This window comes from Pelmatolapia mariae, linkage group LG1 (assembly GCF_036321145.2).
Source record: "Pelmatolapia mariae isolate MD_Pm_ZW linkage group LG1, Pm_UMD_F_2, whole genome shotgun sequence".
In the NCBI taxonomy this organism is placed as follows: domain Eukaryota; kingdom Metazoa; phylum Chordata; class Actinopteri; order Cichliformes; family Cichlidae; genus Pelmatolapia; species Pelmatolapia mariae.
The window spans coordinates 30,100,307-30,117,663 of record NC_086227.1 but is presented as its reverse complement, the minus strand read 5'-3'; the positions used below and the strand labels follow the sequence as shown (position 1 = coordinate 30,117,663).

The window sequence follows — 17,357 nt, the reverse complement described above, 5'->3', positions numbered from 1 at the left end:
GCTATAAAAAAGAGAAAAAAAAAAGCATATTTTTTGCATTTAATCTCAGCGCTAGTTAATTCCAACATTAATAATTTGTTTATTAAATGTAGTTAGTTAAGTACTTGGTTTTTAGCTGACGAAGCTAGTTAGCTGGGTATGCTAAGAAAAGTAACATCCTACATTAGCACAGGCATTGTGGGTAAATGAACAAATGAGGAACTGTCAGAGAATTCATTTGTTTGGGTAGATAAACTAATAAAAAGAAAATCTCATGTAACAGTGACACTGTTTCATTGCAGGAAGAAGATAATTTGAGTACATCCATGTGCAGTAACCAGGTTGAGGCAGAAGTCATTGTTCATTCTGAGCTTTTGGACACAGAGAGGGAGAAAGAAGAGGAGGGCTATGAAAACACGGATTCTAACACCACCTTGGGACCCTCATTGTCAGAGGAAAAGTATTCCTCTTTGAGCCAGGCGAGTCCGCAAGAAGAAGAGGAACCTCTAGAAAAACTGTCACTATCCCAAAGCTCCTCGAATCTTCCCTCAGTAAAGCTGGTGGCTACTTACAATGGGGAAATTGAAGATACAGGACACCAGCTGACTGCAGACACAGCACCACATCAGGAAATGGGTCTAACCAATGGTTTCCATTCTCCTAAGATTGTACTGAGGTCAGAGCGTCTGGAAAATGGGGACTCTAGACACTGTCCATCTGCAGCAGGGAAAGCCATCTCTCCTGGCCTGTCCCCTTCCCCCTTTGTCAGCACCGGACTTGTCCACTCTACCTCAGCAGCACACAGTTATCTGTGCCCATAGCCTCTGCATGCAGGGCATCAACCCCATATGGATTTTCTTTTATGTACCCAGGAAAAATAAAACCCAAGGATTATTTTTATGCACCTCATTATTAGATTTCTTTCTCTTCCTCGCAAAGTTTTATAGGTACTTTGAATCCATTGTTTCATACTTGTGTATATAGAGTAAACATATACGGTATATTTTTACTGGTAGAGTACTGTATATGGGTATGCATTCTCTATCATTGCAACCACAGTTTCCTCTGGGTCTTTCCTATCCATAGGAAGGAAAAAGATTTAACCAAGCAGACGGACATGAATTGGAGAAGGCATTTCTCACTGTGTCGTAAATGGCTCTGTTCCACTCAGGAATGAGAAAAGGCCAGGAATTTTCCGTGAGTGAGTGCTTGGACAGGTTATCATCACTGATGAATGAATTGGAAGCGCAGGGTCTCCCTGGGTTTGGTAATGTGGATGCTACTTCAGTGTGGCACTTAGGAATAAGCCTTAAAGAGTATCTTCACACTCTGCAAGTGCAGAACACCTGTGCCTCTCTCCAGCCACCTGCTGTCTCAGGGTCCACAGCCACACACACATACACACACATACAAACACAAAAACATACAGAAAGCTAAAAACCTCGCTAATTCCTTGATATTGCATGTAAAATTCAAACAGTCATGTGTAAACACACATTTAGATACATTTCATGACTGGAATGTGGGGGTCTCAGGTGCCTAATTATTCTAGGTGCATTTATAACCTCTGTATATTTCTAAATATTACATTGAGTCCAAGTACAAAAAATGTCAATTGGAAACATATGAAGTATACAGATGTGGAACGTGAAGTATTCTTTTCCAAAATGCCATATATCCCAGTGGTGTGATTTTGTAATCCAGGGACAATTGAAAAGTAAAACATGTTTTCTTTTGGTTTTTATATGTCATTTATGGAATTATAGTATTTAGATGTTTATTTTGGTATTGGTTTGTGTTGATGGGAGTACTAGAGGAGGTGTTACAACTGTACATCTGTAGACCACTCTCCTTTCTTTAGCTCCTAAATGGGGATGCACCATTGTCCCTACTATTGTCAAGATACTGTGCCATTGTGTCAAGATACTTTTTCCCCCTCTGTAAACGTATTTTTAATATGAAATACTTGCCATAATCCAAAGTATATAGTGTATTTGACTTGATTCTGCCTGACTCGAAATGTCCACAACTCTTTGCATTGATTTTGACAGACTTCAACAAGATCAGCTAGAAAAGAAGGAAAAAATGTACAGTGCTTAACAAATTTATTAGCCAGCCAAAAGTGTGGTTTATGCCATTGCTGAACCAGACTAACAGTACTGATACCTACCCAAATCTTTTTTTTTCTGTAACGGTCAGTATGTGCAATCTCTAATTGAAATCATATTTCTTATGTTAAATTATAAATATTGTTGTTAGCCATGAATTTTCAAATTTACTATTATACAAAAAAGGCTGAAGAATAGTAAAGCCAAATTACTGTTATCTAGCCTTCATGAACACAAAAAAATAGTTTTAGTGGTTGGATGTTACAATATGCTTTATAAATTTCTGATTTCTCAGAGATGTTCAGTGTGCTGGTCGACATTTGGGTATAAAAATACAAAAATTATATATTTAGTTTTCAATGTGTATTTAACAGACTTCTAAAATATTTCTGTTTTTTTGTTTTTATGACAGGTCATCCAATAAATTTGTTCAGCACTATATGTGATCCATTTTTTAATGTTTTTTTAATCTTTGAAATTGTTCCTTATATATTCAAACAGTCATTTTCAAAATTAAAACTTTCATATTACGAGCAGTGATTCAGCATCGGTTCAAGGAGCGTAGAGACTGGTGCATCCCTACTTCTTATCAACAGCACTACCTCATTTATTTTCAGGACGGTTTCCAGTGTGATTTAAGTAGTTTTATGTAACTAGCACCTTTTGAGATCTTATTCTTAACTTGTCTGATTTTACAGCATTTAATATTTGAAGGAATAATCGTCCTGCAGTGACTGTATGTGTTATGTCAAACTGGAAATTATGTCTCTTTAGTGCATTGCAGCTTCCTCTCAGATTTCTAATAGATTGTGTCTGTCAGTGCAAAGTTACCCTTTCCTGCAACATTGCTCTACTGAAAAAAAAATACATAACCCTATGGCTTTGATGTGATGCATCTGAAACTCGTCCACTCAGTGGCATGCGGTTTCAGAACTATACTTCCAGTCAAAGTAGCACCAACTATAGAAAAGTTCTACCAGTTTCTGTAATCTGATCATTCAATCCAATGTTAGGGTTTTTATTGGGTTCTAATGATAAACAAAATGTTGGAATGTGACTTTTTTGAATTCAAGTTGCCTTAAATATAAGGTAAAATTGTGAAAATACTTGAAGCAGGCTATCAAATTATTTTTTTCTTGCCTGCTTCAGGTCACTAATGTATAATAAGAGTTCTGGCCTGGATACTTAGTGCATGATGACAAGGACGTGTGACACTCATTACTCATTAGACAAAGTAATTCATAGCTACAGATGGCTCAAGTCTTTGCATACCTTTACAACTTACATTTTCAAAAGGTTTTATCAGGTGCTTCACTTCAAAAAGAGAGTTTTTAAAATGATAATACTGTTGTGGGGGGACTTTGATTTTTTTTTCTTTTTTTTTTCTGTAGATTCAACTCTAAAACAATAGCAGGTCCGCAGAGCTTGTGAGCAGTAATAATAATGACATCTATCTCAAAATATAATCTTAGCATTGAGTCAAGCCCTGTTTATGATGTCTCATCTTCTCTCAGGTCGTTTTTCTAGCAGTGATAATGGAGCTCAAATACTTCAGCAGCAGAAATGGAAACTGTTGTTTGTTGACATTAATGAAAAACGCTCAGTGTGTTCAGTGTTCCCGCTAAAAATGCTTTCCTTGCCAAAATTTCTCAACAAAGTTTTTCGCCTTGGCCTTTATCTACCCAACATCAAAGTATGACTGCCATTTATTTATTTATTTTTCACATACAATAGCAGTCATTTACAGACAGAAATGAATGTGTGGAAAACCTGTGTGAAACACTGATTGGAAATTCATTAAGAAAGAAAGTGATATTCGTTGCATCTGGATGATTCACTGCCAGTTACAGAAATTATGCCATTTATAAAAGTTAATGCAAAGCACCGACTTTTTGTTTTTTTAATTTTACATGCGATATTCACTGTTACTGTTCTCTACTTAGCACCTACTCTAAGTAGGTATCCTTAAAAGGCATGTATGTCCTGAGTACTGGCAGAAACATTCTCAAAAGCATTCCAGTTTGATATCTTCAACATACCTCTCTCAGTCCAAGTCAGCCATGATGAGCCATGCTCAGAAAAGAAGTGCTAATTCACTCATAATGTGCAACTTCTGTTTGGATAAGTTTCATGTGTTTGGATGGAAATCAGTGAATCAAGACAATGTACAATGACAAAAAAAACCAAACTTTTAAATCTTATGAGCATAGATTTAATGAAGTTGTCTCACAACTATCATTTTCATTTTCAAAACACTGCATTGAACATAGGAGCTGTTCTTTCAGACTGTATTGTCACTGCACATAAAGTGTAAACATAGAGATGGTATACTCTCTATACCAATACACCATTTTTTGTCATGGACAATTTAAAATAATTAAAAATTAGTTAGTTTGTGCTTGGGAGTTAATCAAGTAAAGACACCATCACATCCATCATGAAAGAATTAAATTTCATGATGTTGCAGTTGCCAAAATCTAACGTAAAATCTTAGGTAGACATAGTTTAATGCTTTTTTCCCCCAACTGATATTTCACTTCTATCAGGTTGTTTCACTTATGTATTAAGTCTTGATGCAGTAGTGGATTATTATGGTGTGTGGAGGTGACAGAGGATATGAAATGGCGATTAGCATAACCCTGCCTGCAGCATAAATGATGTATGCTCTCCTAATAGGAGCTCTATTAACACTATTAACCACTCTTTTGAATATATGTATAAAACCTTGCTTTCTTTGTACACCTTTTTGTTGGCTAGAACAATCACATTTTTAGAGAAAAATGACTCATTCTCTCATTTTGTGGAGAAGATAATTACTTTGTTAATTATGTTGATTTCGTCTTCTTTTTGTAAGGGTTAATTAAAACACTATACCTCATGTTGGTAACTTCATTTGATTCTGATCAGTCTCTTGATACTGCACATTTTGTAAACAAGTAGAACATTCAAGGTAAGAATACTGTTGTTTTGTTAGCCAAGTTTTTTCACAGAGGATGGGACTGGTGTTTCATTTTACCTCAGTGTGAGTTTTTACTCATTATAGTGACTTGGATTGTCTAGTCCTGCACTGAGGAGTTCAACACATGAGAGGAGGGATTAAAGGGAACCATTCAAATGTTGTTTATTATTTGGCAATATGAGTATTTCTAAAAGTTTAAAGGCAAAAATCATAAAAAAGGAAAAAATGTCTAAATCTGCTAAACTGTAAACTAGAAGTATTTTTTTTTCCTAGGGAGAAGGGCTAAAGAGAACCCCTCCTGAGGCAGGTTATACCTCTCAGTGCAGACAGATTTCTATAGAAATAAAAGTCTCTTCTCAACTCAGGTGCCCCATCTTTGCATAAAAGGATCATGCCTGTATATTCAGATACGTGTCATGTGTTGTCAAACAAAGCCTCATTTTGTCTTTTTGGGAATTTAATCAAGGAAAATCTTATGCACAGATGATACGTTGTTTTGTACAAATCACTCAGTGCATTTCTATCTCTAGCTTTTCTTTGTACATTCTGGTGCTTTGTGGTGAGCTGCTTTGTCCAGTGATGTCACAATGTTGTACTTTTTTTGTGGTACATTATCTCTAGTTTTGTGTGTACCCACCCAGTTCTGCCTCTTTTATTATGTATGCACAGACTATAGTCATGTGCCACCAGCGATGCTCTGCAGCTACTCAGACACCTTTGTAATCATTGCGTGCCGAGCAAAATGTCATTAATCGCATATGCTAATGTAGAAGCAAATTGTAGGAGCACTTAATAGATTAGCACTTCATCTTTGGCCATGAGCAAATCTGGTCTGTCATCTTTACATTTCTAGAAGTGCAATTTTCTTAGTGTGTAAAACAAGAGATGGATTACTTAGTGTTAGTCATGGTGATGCTGGCCATGTGATAGAGGCATTGCTATTTCAAAGGAATCAGTCACAGAATAGGTATTACTTGTGGTTTTTAGAAATATTTCCGCTGTGTTACCATATGTGAAAATGTCAAAACTCACAGCAACTGTGAGCACTTCTCTTCTGTAAATAAACGTTTAAAAATATATATATATATAAACAACACTCAGTGTGATTCTGTGTCTACGCCAAATTGTGTATGCATAAGGATTTTTTTTCCTATAACTTTTGTCAGTCAATTTCACTCTCTCTGATTTCTATTTCTGGCATTTGCATTCTGTAAAATGACTTTTAAGATATTAGGGAAGCTCGCTGCATGTGAGTATGTGTTACACTCAGAGGTTAAAATTAATCCTATCGCCTAATGTTTGAGAGATGTAAAAAGTAAGCTCAGCAGATGACTATGTGAATAATGATGTAGCTAATTAACAGTACTAAAATGTCTGTTCAGAACAAATGCATTAAAAAAAATCTACTTTTTTTATACTAGGTACAGTAGTACACATATAACAGCAAAAGAAATCTGAAAGCAACACTTTCAAAGCTACTGCTACTGCCAATTTGTTTAGCTGACAGGACATGTCCTTTTTTTTTTTTTAAAGTTCACCCCCTAAAGAGTTTTAACATTCTACATAACATTTTAATAAGTGAGGTGCCATAATAAAGTGGATTTTTTAAAATCTTTACATGAAGCAGGTGGCCCACCTGTAATTCATCTTTATGCTAATCTATCAAGAAACCTTTTGGATTTAGCTTAGTATTTAAATTCACAGTATGCAGTTTGTATTGTTTAAGGATCTTCAAATTATAAGTTTATTTATAAAGCATTTTTCAAAACTAGATTTACAAAGTGCTTCCCAGAAACAATGAGTAAAAGAACAAGCTAGAAGGAAATTGCAGCATTATATCAATTAAACTAAGACATGCAAGACAATGCGATTCCAAATTTTAATAATAACAATAATAATACATTTTATTTATAGGCGCCTTTCAGACCCTCAAGGTCACCTTACAGTAACACGTAAAGAATACCATAAAAACATAAGAAAAATGTATATATAGCAAACATGGTAAGATACAATTTAGACATAAACAGTCATAAAAGTATAAAAACAAATATAAAAACTGAGCAAGGTAAAAAATGGCCTAAGACAGATCAGTGTATGCAATTCTAAACAGATGAGTTTTGAGTAGTGATTTAAAAGTGGTGAGACAGTGTGTGGTCCGTAGAGGAAGTGGAAGTGCATTCCAAAGTCTCGGGGCAGAACAACTAAAGGCTCTGAGTCCCATGGTAGTCAGGCGAGCAGGTGGAACTGACAGAAGGGAAGCTGAAGAAGAGCGGAGTGTACGAAGGGGTGAGTATATATGGAGAAGATCGGATAGATATGGAGGAGCAAGGTTATGAAGCGCTCTTGAAATTGACACGGAGGTGAATTGGGAGCCAGTGGAGCTGTTTAAAAACAGGTGTTATATGTTCAGTGGATCTAGTTCTGGAAATAATACGAGCAGCTGTATTTTGAACCAACTGCAGTTTATGGAGGGATTTATGAGGTAAACCATAGAGAAGAGAATTACAGTAATCCAGACGAGATGTGACAAGAGCATTGACAAGTATGGCGGTACTGTGTGGTGTGAGTGAGGGACGAAGACGGTTAATATTACGGAGATGAAAGTAGGAAGACCGAGTGATATTATTTATATGTGCTGTGAAGGACAGAGTGCTATCGAGGATGACACCAAGACTCTTAACCTGAGGGGAGGGTGTGACAACAGAGTTATCAATGGATAACGAAAGGCTGGTTGGAAGTGTAGTCAGTTTTAATCTGGTGCCTATTAAAATGAATTCTGTTTTATTGCCATTAAGTTTAAGAAAGTTGTGAGTAAACCAGACCTTGATTTCACTTCAACAGTCAGAAATGGATGTGGGTGGGAGAGTAGCTGTGGGTTTGGAGGATAGGTAGAGCTGGGTGTCATCTGCGTAGCAGTGAAACTGGATGTTATGCTTCCTAAAAATATTACCTAGGGGTAGGAGATAGATGATAAAAAGTAAAGGACCCAGGACAGAGCCTTGGGGTACACCGGAATTAACTGGAGTAGATACTGATCTGTGAGGGAGTAATTGAACAAACCGTGAGCGGCCAGAGAGATAAGAAGTAAACCAGGCGAGTACTGTACTATTGATGCCAATAGATGCTAATCTGTGAAGGAGGATGCGGTGGGAGATAGTGTCAAAAGCTGCTGTAAGGTCAAGGAGAATGAGGATGGATATAAGTCCAGAATCAGCTGCAAGCAAAAGATCATTGGTGATTTTTACTAGGGCTGTTTCTGTACTGTGACAAGAACGGAAGCCGGACTGAAACTGTTCGTACAAGTTATTTCCAATGAGATGATGATGAACCTGTGCAGCCACTATCTTTTCAAGAATTTTTGCTAGGAAAGGGAGATTTGAAATTGGCCTGAAATTATTTAGATTGGAGGGATCTGAACCATTCTTTTTCCGTATTGGAGTTATTATTGCAGTTTTAAGAGAAGAAGGAACAGAACCAGATATAAAAGAGGAGTGTACGATATTAGCATGAGAATGAGAGTTTAACAAGATTTGTCGGCAGTGGATCAAGTTTACATGATGATGACTTTAAGTTAGTAATTATGGAAGATAGCTGAGTTATTGTGGGAAGTTCAAAATTGGATAGAGAGGATGACAGCTGAGAAGGACAAAAAATGCAGATAGAACAATTGACCATTTCACAGGACGAGGGCAATTGTTGATGAAGATTCTCAATCTTGGTGTAAAAAAAGTCCATAAATTCGTTGCAAACTGCGGCAGAGTGTGTATGTATGACAAAGGTATCTGGGGGTTTAACAATATTATGCAATGTAGAAAACAAAGTGCGAGTGTTTCCTTCAGCGGATTCAATAACAGAGGTGTAGTAAGCAGATTTAGTATGATGAATAGCTTCTTTATAGTGTTGTATATGACTGAGATACATGTCCTTGTGAATAGTATGTCCTAAGAGCGAGAGAAAGAAACAGTTCCAGTTTTTTGGGGAGCCAAGGTATCTAAGAGGTTGATAAGTTTATTGTTATAGTGAGATACCAGGTCGTCTATGGAAGCTGAGGCATCAATGGTAGGTAAATTATTAATGCCATGGGAAAGAGCTGATAGATCAATGCCCCTAATACTTCTAAAAGTAATTGAGCGGTTTTGTTTATTTTTGTATAGTGGGAGACTAGTATTGAATAAAACTAATTTATGGTCTGAAAAAGGCATGTCCAATACAGCACAGTTCTTTGGGGTGACACCAGTACAGCAAACAAGATCCAAAATGTGTTCTTTAGAGTGTGTGGGCACGTCCATATATTGGTGTAAGCCAAAATTGTCCAGACAGGATATAAAATCTCTTGTGGCTGAATTTGATGTGTTGTCCATGTGGATGTTAAAATCGCCCAGCAGTAGTATATTTGGAGATAAGAGTAGGGTTTCAGCGAGAAAGTTAGAAAAATCAGTTAAAAAGTCAGAGTTGATTTTAGGTGGACGGTAAACAGCAACTAATACTGTGGGGGTTGGTCCATTAATTTGAATCAGCATGGATTCAAACGAGGAGTAGGCAGGAGCAGAAAGAGAGGATACCTTATACTTGCTGTTGTACAGGATCGCAAGGCCACCCCCACGTCCCGACACACGGGGCTGGCAGGTGTAAACAAATCCAGGCGGAGTGGTCAGGTTGAGATCGGCGAAATCATTTGGACGCTGCCAGGTCTCCGTCAGACATAGAAAAATGTAAAATTAACATCTTAAAATGTAACACATTAAAATGGAGTTAAACTTATAGACATATGTCTGTCATGTTGTGTGCTGTGGCAGGCAGAATGTAGGACTCAAACACAGGACTCAGAGACTGAAGGATTAACTTAAAGCAACAGCCTTTATTGCTGAGAGAACTTTCCACAAAATAAACTCACAAAAACAAACCAAAACCTTGAACATGGAAACTAGAATTAAACTAGACTCAAGAAACTAAGAAACATGAACTAGAATGAATCTAGAACACTAAGGGGACAAAACACAGCATGGAGAGGGTACGAAACGACAGGGGAAAGACTGAGGACTAAAATACACAGGTAGGATCACGAGAGGATGGGGAACAGGAGGAAACACAGCTGGGACTAATCAGAAATAATGAGACAAGGGAAAGCAAAACGACCATCAAAATAAAACAGGAAACACACAGACCGAAACTCAGACTCAGGACACCCAAGCTTAACACAGTAACTGGGGAGACATAGGGAACATAGCGACAAGGGTGACTAGACATGAAACATGGGATACAGGAAAAGCATAGAGTGGACAGAGACTAAACACAGGCTAAAATAACTACTAAGAGAGGAAGGACTACAATCACTAAGAACTAAAGAAAACCAAAACTATGAACAACAATAATCAAAAAATATAATTACAGAGTCAGAAACACAAATACTGTTTGTCTAGCACATCCCACAGATGCTCGATTGGATTGAGATCTAGTCAATTTGGAGACCAAGTCAACACCTCAAACCAATTCTGAAGCTTTTTTTTTTTTTTTTGTGGGAGAGTGCATTATCCTGCTGAAAAATGCCTCAGCCATCAGAGAATATCAATTCCATGAACCGGTGTATGTCCAAGTAAGATCCACATGGATGTTTTCCCAGGAGAACATGGCCTGTAGCATCACACTGCCTCTGTCGGCTTGCCTTCTTGGCTAATTGAAGGCTGGGTAGTCCTGATCCACAAAGATCCCCAGAAGGGACAAGTCCCATCCAACCAATCATCTCCCTTGGCACCACATGGAAGGTCCTGTCAGGCATCATAGCGGCTAAGATGAACAGGCACAAAGCTCAGTCCATCCCGCAAATGAACAGTCAAAAATGCCACTGGGGAAACACACCAGCTACTGGTAGACTAAGGTAGTCCCACCACCTGGATTGACTACAAGACAGCCTATAGCTCAATACCTCACACATGGATCCTGGAATGCTTAAAACTATACAAGTGTGGACTGAATTCAGGAAGTCACCATCAAGTGTGGGATGTTTTCTTTCCACCCAGAGTGATTTTTATACTGAGAGTGAATTTTAAGGTATTCACTCTCAGTACATAGAGAAGTGTCATTAACCAAAACCAGCTTATGACCTATTGTATTAAATGCTCCACTTAGATCAAGTAAAACAACAAATGGCATTATCTATTGTAATATTTACTTTTCCTTATCATAAGTTATCATTATATGCACTTTATGTGAAATATAAAATGTAACTATTGTCACCCATTTGTTTTTAGACTTCATATCACTGAGTTTGTCGTACAGGCTGCCACCTCCTTTTTTCATCTGTCTATTTTTTATTCAGACATTTGGGCAAAAGGGTATATCTGGAGAGACATTGGCTCATACAAGCATCACGTAACTTACTTTGATAGTATGATACATCTATTATTCACTGTAATATTAAGGTGGGTGATAACTATTTCTAGTGAAAACTAGGCTCTGAACAAAATCGAATTACCGGAGAAACAGAGCTGACTATGGTAGTACAAATTAATGCGATAAAATGGCACGCACCTGTCAGTCATTTGGAAACTTATTTGATGGCATAGTGCAGCACTGTTATCCATCTGTACATGAGTAACAGTGCTGAAAAATACAAGGATCTCGTTACTGCCTGAGCCTAATTAAAGAAAAACCTGGTATATATATAAAAACATTTCTCTGAATCCATAGTTTACAAAGTGACAATTGGTCTCATAAATTAATATTGTTAATAAATTTAAGCCAGATTAGAACCAGATCAATTGAGCCACCCTTTTCACACAATCACAGCCTCAGGAATTTGTATTGTTCTGATTTAAAGTTGCAATTTTTAGATTAGCCACTGGAGGGCAGTGTGGTCATTCCTGATAGTTCTTGAAAAGCAGTAAAGTGTGTGCCACTCCCATCACCATGGACTGCTGCCTGAGCACATATGCTGCTGTGACTTCATACCTGGTTTGGCTATTTATATATGCTATATATAATGTACACATTATTGTGTGTTCATACTGTTTGATTTTATCTTTATACATGGAGAAGAAGAAAAAGAAAAAGATGGTCTTGAATACTGTACAAAAAGGTAGATATTTAAATAACCAAAGGTGGAGGAACTGTGTCTCTACATTTGCACATCTATCTGTGTGGCTGGATAATGAGAGTGTATTTGTGTGTGTGTGCACAGCAGAGAAAGAGTTAAACGATAAAAAGGCAAAGATGGAGGTGATAGAGATAATAGGGTGAGATGAGGGCACGAGAGTTAAGACAGGAGCACTGAGGCAACATCACATGGCAGAATCCCCTGAAGAGTTAGATAAAAGCCTTCACTTAGTGACAGAGGGGTCTGGTCTCACTATCTCTCCAGCCACTCATCACTGCTAATCAGAGGGCAGGGCTCCTTTGCAGAGGTCTGAAAGGTGGGAAGGTTCAAATAAACATAGAGCCACATATGAACACAATAGATCACACTGCCATGTGTATAGGCAAACATACGTGGATGCATTTTCATTCTATGTTGTACTTATCAATGCAGCGTAATGTGTATTGTTAGTGTGTATATCGTGTTTCTGTCCTCCAGCAGTGGCATAGTCTCCAGGCTACTTCAGCATACCTCATATTTCATCAGCGAGTCAGGCAAGTGGAGCGCAGAGAGTCAGGTGAGGGCTTTACTAACGAGGTAAAGCTCAGTGCCTGTGGGGAAATAACTGTGTGAAGTTCTTGAATCAGCCCATTCATTCTGCCTCTTCTTGCCCCTGCTACTGTTCTACTACAAGTTCTAAGACTACTACACTGTATTTCAGCACCACTCCAGCTCAGTTCACCTCTAAATTTTGTGGGCTCTGTCAGTTCAAAGTATACAACAGAAGGCATCCTGGGTTGGCAAGCATTTGCAAAGTAATCTTTTTGTTTGCAGACACTGGGAATGGCTGGCCACAGGAAATACAAGAAAAACAGCTTCTGACACTAAGACCATAACACAAACTACAAAATACCTTTTTATAAGAAACAAATAATAAATGTTTATTTATTTATTACATGTCAGCATTGCATTTATTACATTTCAGCTATGATAACAAATCAGCTGTTTTTATTGTGTTGTTAACAGCTCTGTCAAATGAATAACTACCAGTAGCATCTAGTCAGTACAGGCACTCACTGACTCTTTGTAGGTACACTTCTTCACCTGCTTGTTAACACAACTATTTAATCACACAGTAGCAACTCAGTACATTTAAGCATGTAGACATGTTCAAGATGACCTATTGAAGTTCAAACAAAGCATCATAGTGAGGAAAAAAAGGTGCTTTAAGTGAATTTGAATGTGGCATAGTAGGCCATGGTTAGTGTCAGATGAGGTGGTCTGGGTATTTTAGAAACTGCCGACCAACTGGGATTTTCTTGCACAACCATCAAGCGGAAAATGGTCTGAAAAAGCAAAAAGATGCAGTTAGTGGCAGTTTTTTGGAAAAAATGTCTTGATGATGCCATAGATCAAAAGAGAGGAGAATGAGCAGACTGCTACAAGCTGGTAGGAAGACAACTCTGAATGCTCAACTTTCTGACAAAAACATTGTCTGATCTGATGAGTCTTGAGTTCATCTGGAACATTTAGGGTCAGAATTTTCTGTAAACAACATGAATTAATTCATCCTCCAAAGATATGGCCCCATGACTTCACCAATAAATAGACTGGAGGCAACGGGAGTCTTGAAATAAATCCCACATTGTGCATAGGATTACATATGTTGCAGTGTATACTAAATAGTTATTTCTTCAGTTCTGCACAAATTCCTGTGGATGAGGATACATGTAAGATCTTTCTTCTAGTATTTAAGTGAAAACATAAAGCTAACCACAAAGCTGCAAACCAGCTCAAAGAGTATTTCACACCAATTCCACTGCAGAAAACGATACAGAGAGGTTACAGTTCTATAAGTCTCACTGCTCATTACTACATACTGCTGAAGATCAACCTTTGGTTGCTTTGTTTTTGATTTGCACTTACTCAGTTTTAAAGAGATTTCCATAAGTTTTGTGTTAGCATGATCTCTGCAAATTCTTGCAAAGAGCCAACATTGCTTTAGCAGCAGAGAATAGTTGTTTGTGTCCTCAATGCACTTTGCACTTTGTCATCACCATTTCTCTCAATTTTGTGCAATAAAAATACCACTAACATACTTTTATTCCAATAATAAATAATAATAACATAAAAATAAGAAAAACCTTTGTCACACAAGTAAATATTGTAATGGAATTAGGGAATTAGAGAGTGGTATACTGTGTTACACAAAAATGTAATGTGATTTCAGTAACATATTATTGTAATCATTCAGCACTGAAACTGTACATAAGAATTAACACTATTTGCAGACAGGACATTTTCTCAAAGTCAGCCATCCTGAGAGGATATCACCTGCCAATCAAATATTCCCCTAACTAAACAGAGGATGAGGAGAAAGAGAATGAAGAAGGATGAAGTGGAAGATTCCTGAATGAAGTCAGGGAGGGGTGAATATATGAGGACGAGAGCAACATAGATTAACTGCGCTGAAGTATTTGGACTACATATATCTGAAATGATAGTCAGACCTGTACGCTTTGCAGTAAGCTTTAAAAGACACTATAAAGTAGCTGTCAAAGGTAAGTCCACAGGGCATATTATAACCAAAGAAGACGTGGTGAGCTATCAGTAATAGGTATGGACTGTTTTGCCCCAGGTTCTTCTGTTTTTGCGTTCTATGTGCCACTATCCATTCACTGTTGGCTGCCCACAGCTGGACCCCAAGGAGGAGCCGTTATAAAAAGCAGTGTATACCAATTTTCTACACTACAAGCACAGGCAAGATTTTATACTCTCCTTTCAAGTTTAGAAAAGAGAGCACATCCTTGGCTTTCTTCTAAGACAAGTGATAAGACTGGGTGGAAAAGTTTTAACACTCTGTGAAAATGTATCAGTAAAAAGTGACAGTGCTGGTTTATGGTTCAGTTATTTTTGTTATTTGCTTCTCTTTCGCTTTTACCAGCCTTATGCTTATTTTCCCATCCTGCTTACAGTCCAAACCATGCACTTCCACAGCCTTGTAGGAAAGTTCTTTACATAAGCCTGTCACACTGGATTTACAATAGCCAAGCTATAGGTGAGAGCCAAACACAGTGAGGAGAACCTCCAGCTTTGGGAGGTGCATGCAGATTAAAACCTGCATTCTGCCTGCCAGTGAGAGCTTGCTGAGAGCAGTGCTGGCTCCTGGCCATCAGTAATCTGACAAGGGTTTTACTCGCCCTTACATTATATCCAACTCTGACCCGATGTCAAAGCTGCAGGAGTTCAAATCTCTGCATAGATTACAGCAGGTCTGATGGGGTTATATAAAGACACACAGTCCTTAAATGTGACTTCTTCTCACAGTGTTTATGACTGATAACAATAAAATGTTAGGTATTTCAACTATCTTCTTATCAGTAAAAGAGAAAGTCAATTTCATCTGGCTAACTCTACATAAAAAAAATTTTTTGACTTGAATGCAAACCTAAATATTTTCTTTTATATCTATGACTAAGGCACTGGAACACAGGGAGAATATAATGAAAATGCTCACATTTCCCAAAAAAAAAGAGCAAAGAAAAAAGTCACAAAGCTGTTCCTCAGATAAAAAATACAATTTATGTGCAAGCAGTGCATGTTGTGATAAAAGATTCATTGCTAAATAATCACAATGAAAACAGTCACATTCTGATTCAAATTCCGAGTCTTAAAACCAAAATTATATATTTTGGTTACTTTTGAACATTTATACCTTTGATCATTATTAAATCAATCATTAATTACCAACATGACATTTTTAGCTCAACGCAGTTTGGAGTAGCATGCACAGCCCTGCCATAAAAACAAAGACATGAAAATGACTGATTGTTTGTGCAGTAGCCTTTAAAGCTGGGTGCTTATTGTGGCAGTGTTTGGTAGTGCAGCCTTGCTGGGCCCATTGCAGAAGACTTATTTCCACATCAGTGAATGGTACAGGCTAACTCTCAGTGGGCTGGGTGACCCACTTTTACAGCTCTCCAAGTACGTGTAAGTGTTGTGTACTGCAAATCACATAGCACTCGGCCGTTATCTAGATTCACTCACAAGTCGCTGCCAGCTTCTTGTAGCAAAAGGCGAGTTCGATAGCAGGCAGGCCCACCATTAACGTCACAACCCAGAGAGCATCAGAAACACCATTAAAAATAATTTCCTCTACATCTTACATGGACTGTCACGCAGTCCAACCATCACAGCCCTAGTGAAGAAACTTTCTTAGGGAACAGATGTGGCTGAAGCAAAACAACTTTAAACTTGTCTTGCTTAGTACCTCATGTCTTTCTGCAGCAACTGAGGTACATGACCAAGAACATATGCTGTCTCACTGCTGTTTCAATTGATCAATGAAAAAACACTACTACTTTGCTATATTTAAATAACAATTATAACATAACATAACATAACATAAGAAATGAATTAATCTATGTAAACTTGTCTGGTCCACTTCCATCTCAACAATTCTTCCTCTGATTCACTTCAAAACTTGCAGCTAAATTTCCTCTCCTTGCTTCTAGGCAATTATAAATGTGAGACTATGTCACAGAATAAGACCTAATTATTGCTACTGTTGCTATGCAACACTAACTAAGAATAAGTAAGATCAGGGGTGATGCCTTAATATGCAATGTCGAACTTTTGAACCTTTGTGATTGAATCTGATAATAGTATGGACTCTAAGTACTCTAAGTACAGTACTAAAAGGAAGAGTACTTTGTGTGTTCTTGTTGATTATTGATAACAAATTATTTCTTCCTTTGTTGGTTCTGGCAACTATGCCAGAAGCCTCATCAGAACTGATAGTTACACAACAGTTTGATACAACAAATGTAAAAGTGGTAGTGGTATGAAACTAACTGAGAATTGTATAATGCTGCTGGCACTGGTACCAACTACTAAATGTCTAGTATAAGAACATCACAAGCCATGTCAAATTTCTTTGCAAGGCAAGGATGTACAGTATAATCAGGATCGCCAGACCCAGTGAGACTTTTAGCATTGCATCTTGAAACAGTCTGCAGCTAAAACAAACACAAAGTCAGAAACTGACTTTCAATCCTTGATCACTGATATCTCGTTTAACTTAAATAAATCAGATTTTGCAATAAAATCCTAGAAATATTGAAATCCTAGAGTCCCAAATGCTTACCTTTTCATCTAGATGACCAGAGCTGCTGTCTGTGACATGCCGTAGTCAGAAAGTCTTTTTATGGAAGGTGTCTCAGGAAAACTGTTACACACA

General features: G+C 37.7%; 1 protein-coding gene across 2 annotated transcripts in view; it reads left to right on the top strand.

The window, feature by feature from the left end:
* Positions 1-6,106, top strand: part of igdcc4 (immunoglobulin superfamily, DCC subclass, member 4) — a 54,363-nt gene extending 48,257 nt beyond the window's left edge. For both annotated transcript variants that reach the window (XM_063478391.1, XM_063478381.1), the window contains one exon: positions 282-6,106. In XM_063478391.1, coding sequence (XP_063334461.1) covers positions 282-800 — 519 coding nt within the window. In that variant the 3' untranslated portion in view covers positions 801-6,106. The remainder of the gene's footprint in view (positions 1-281) is intronic.
* The last annotated feature ends 11,251 nt before the right edge of the window (positions 6,107-17,357 follow it).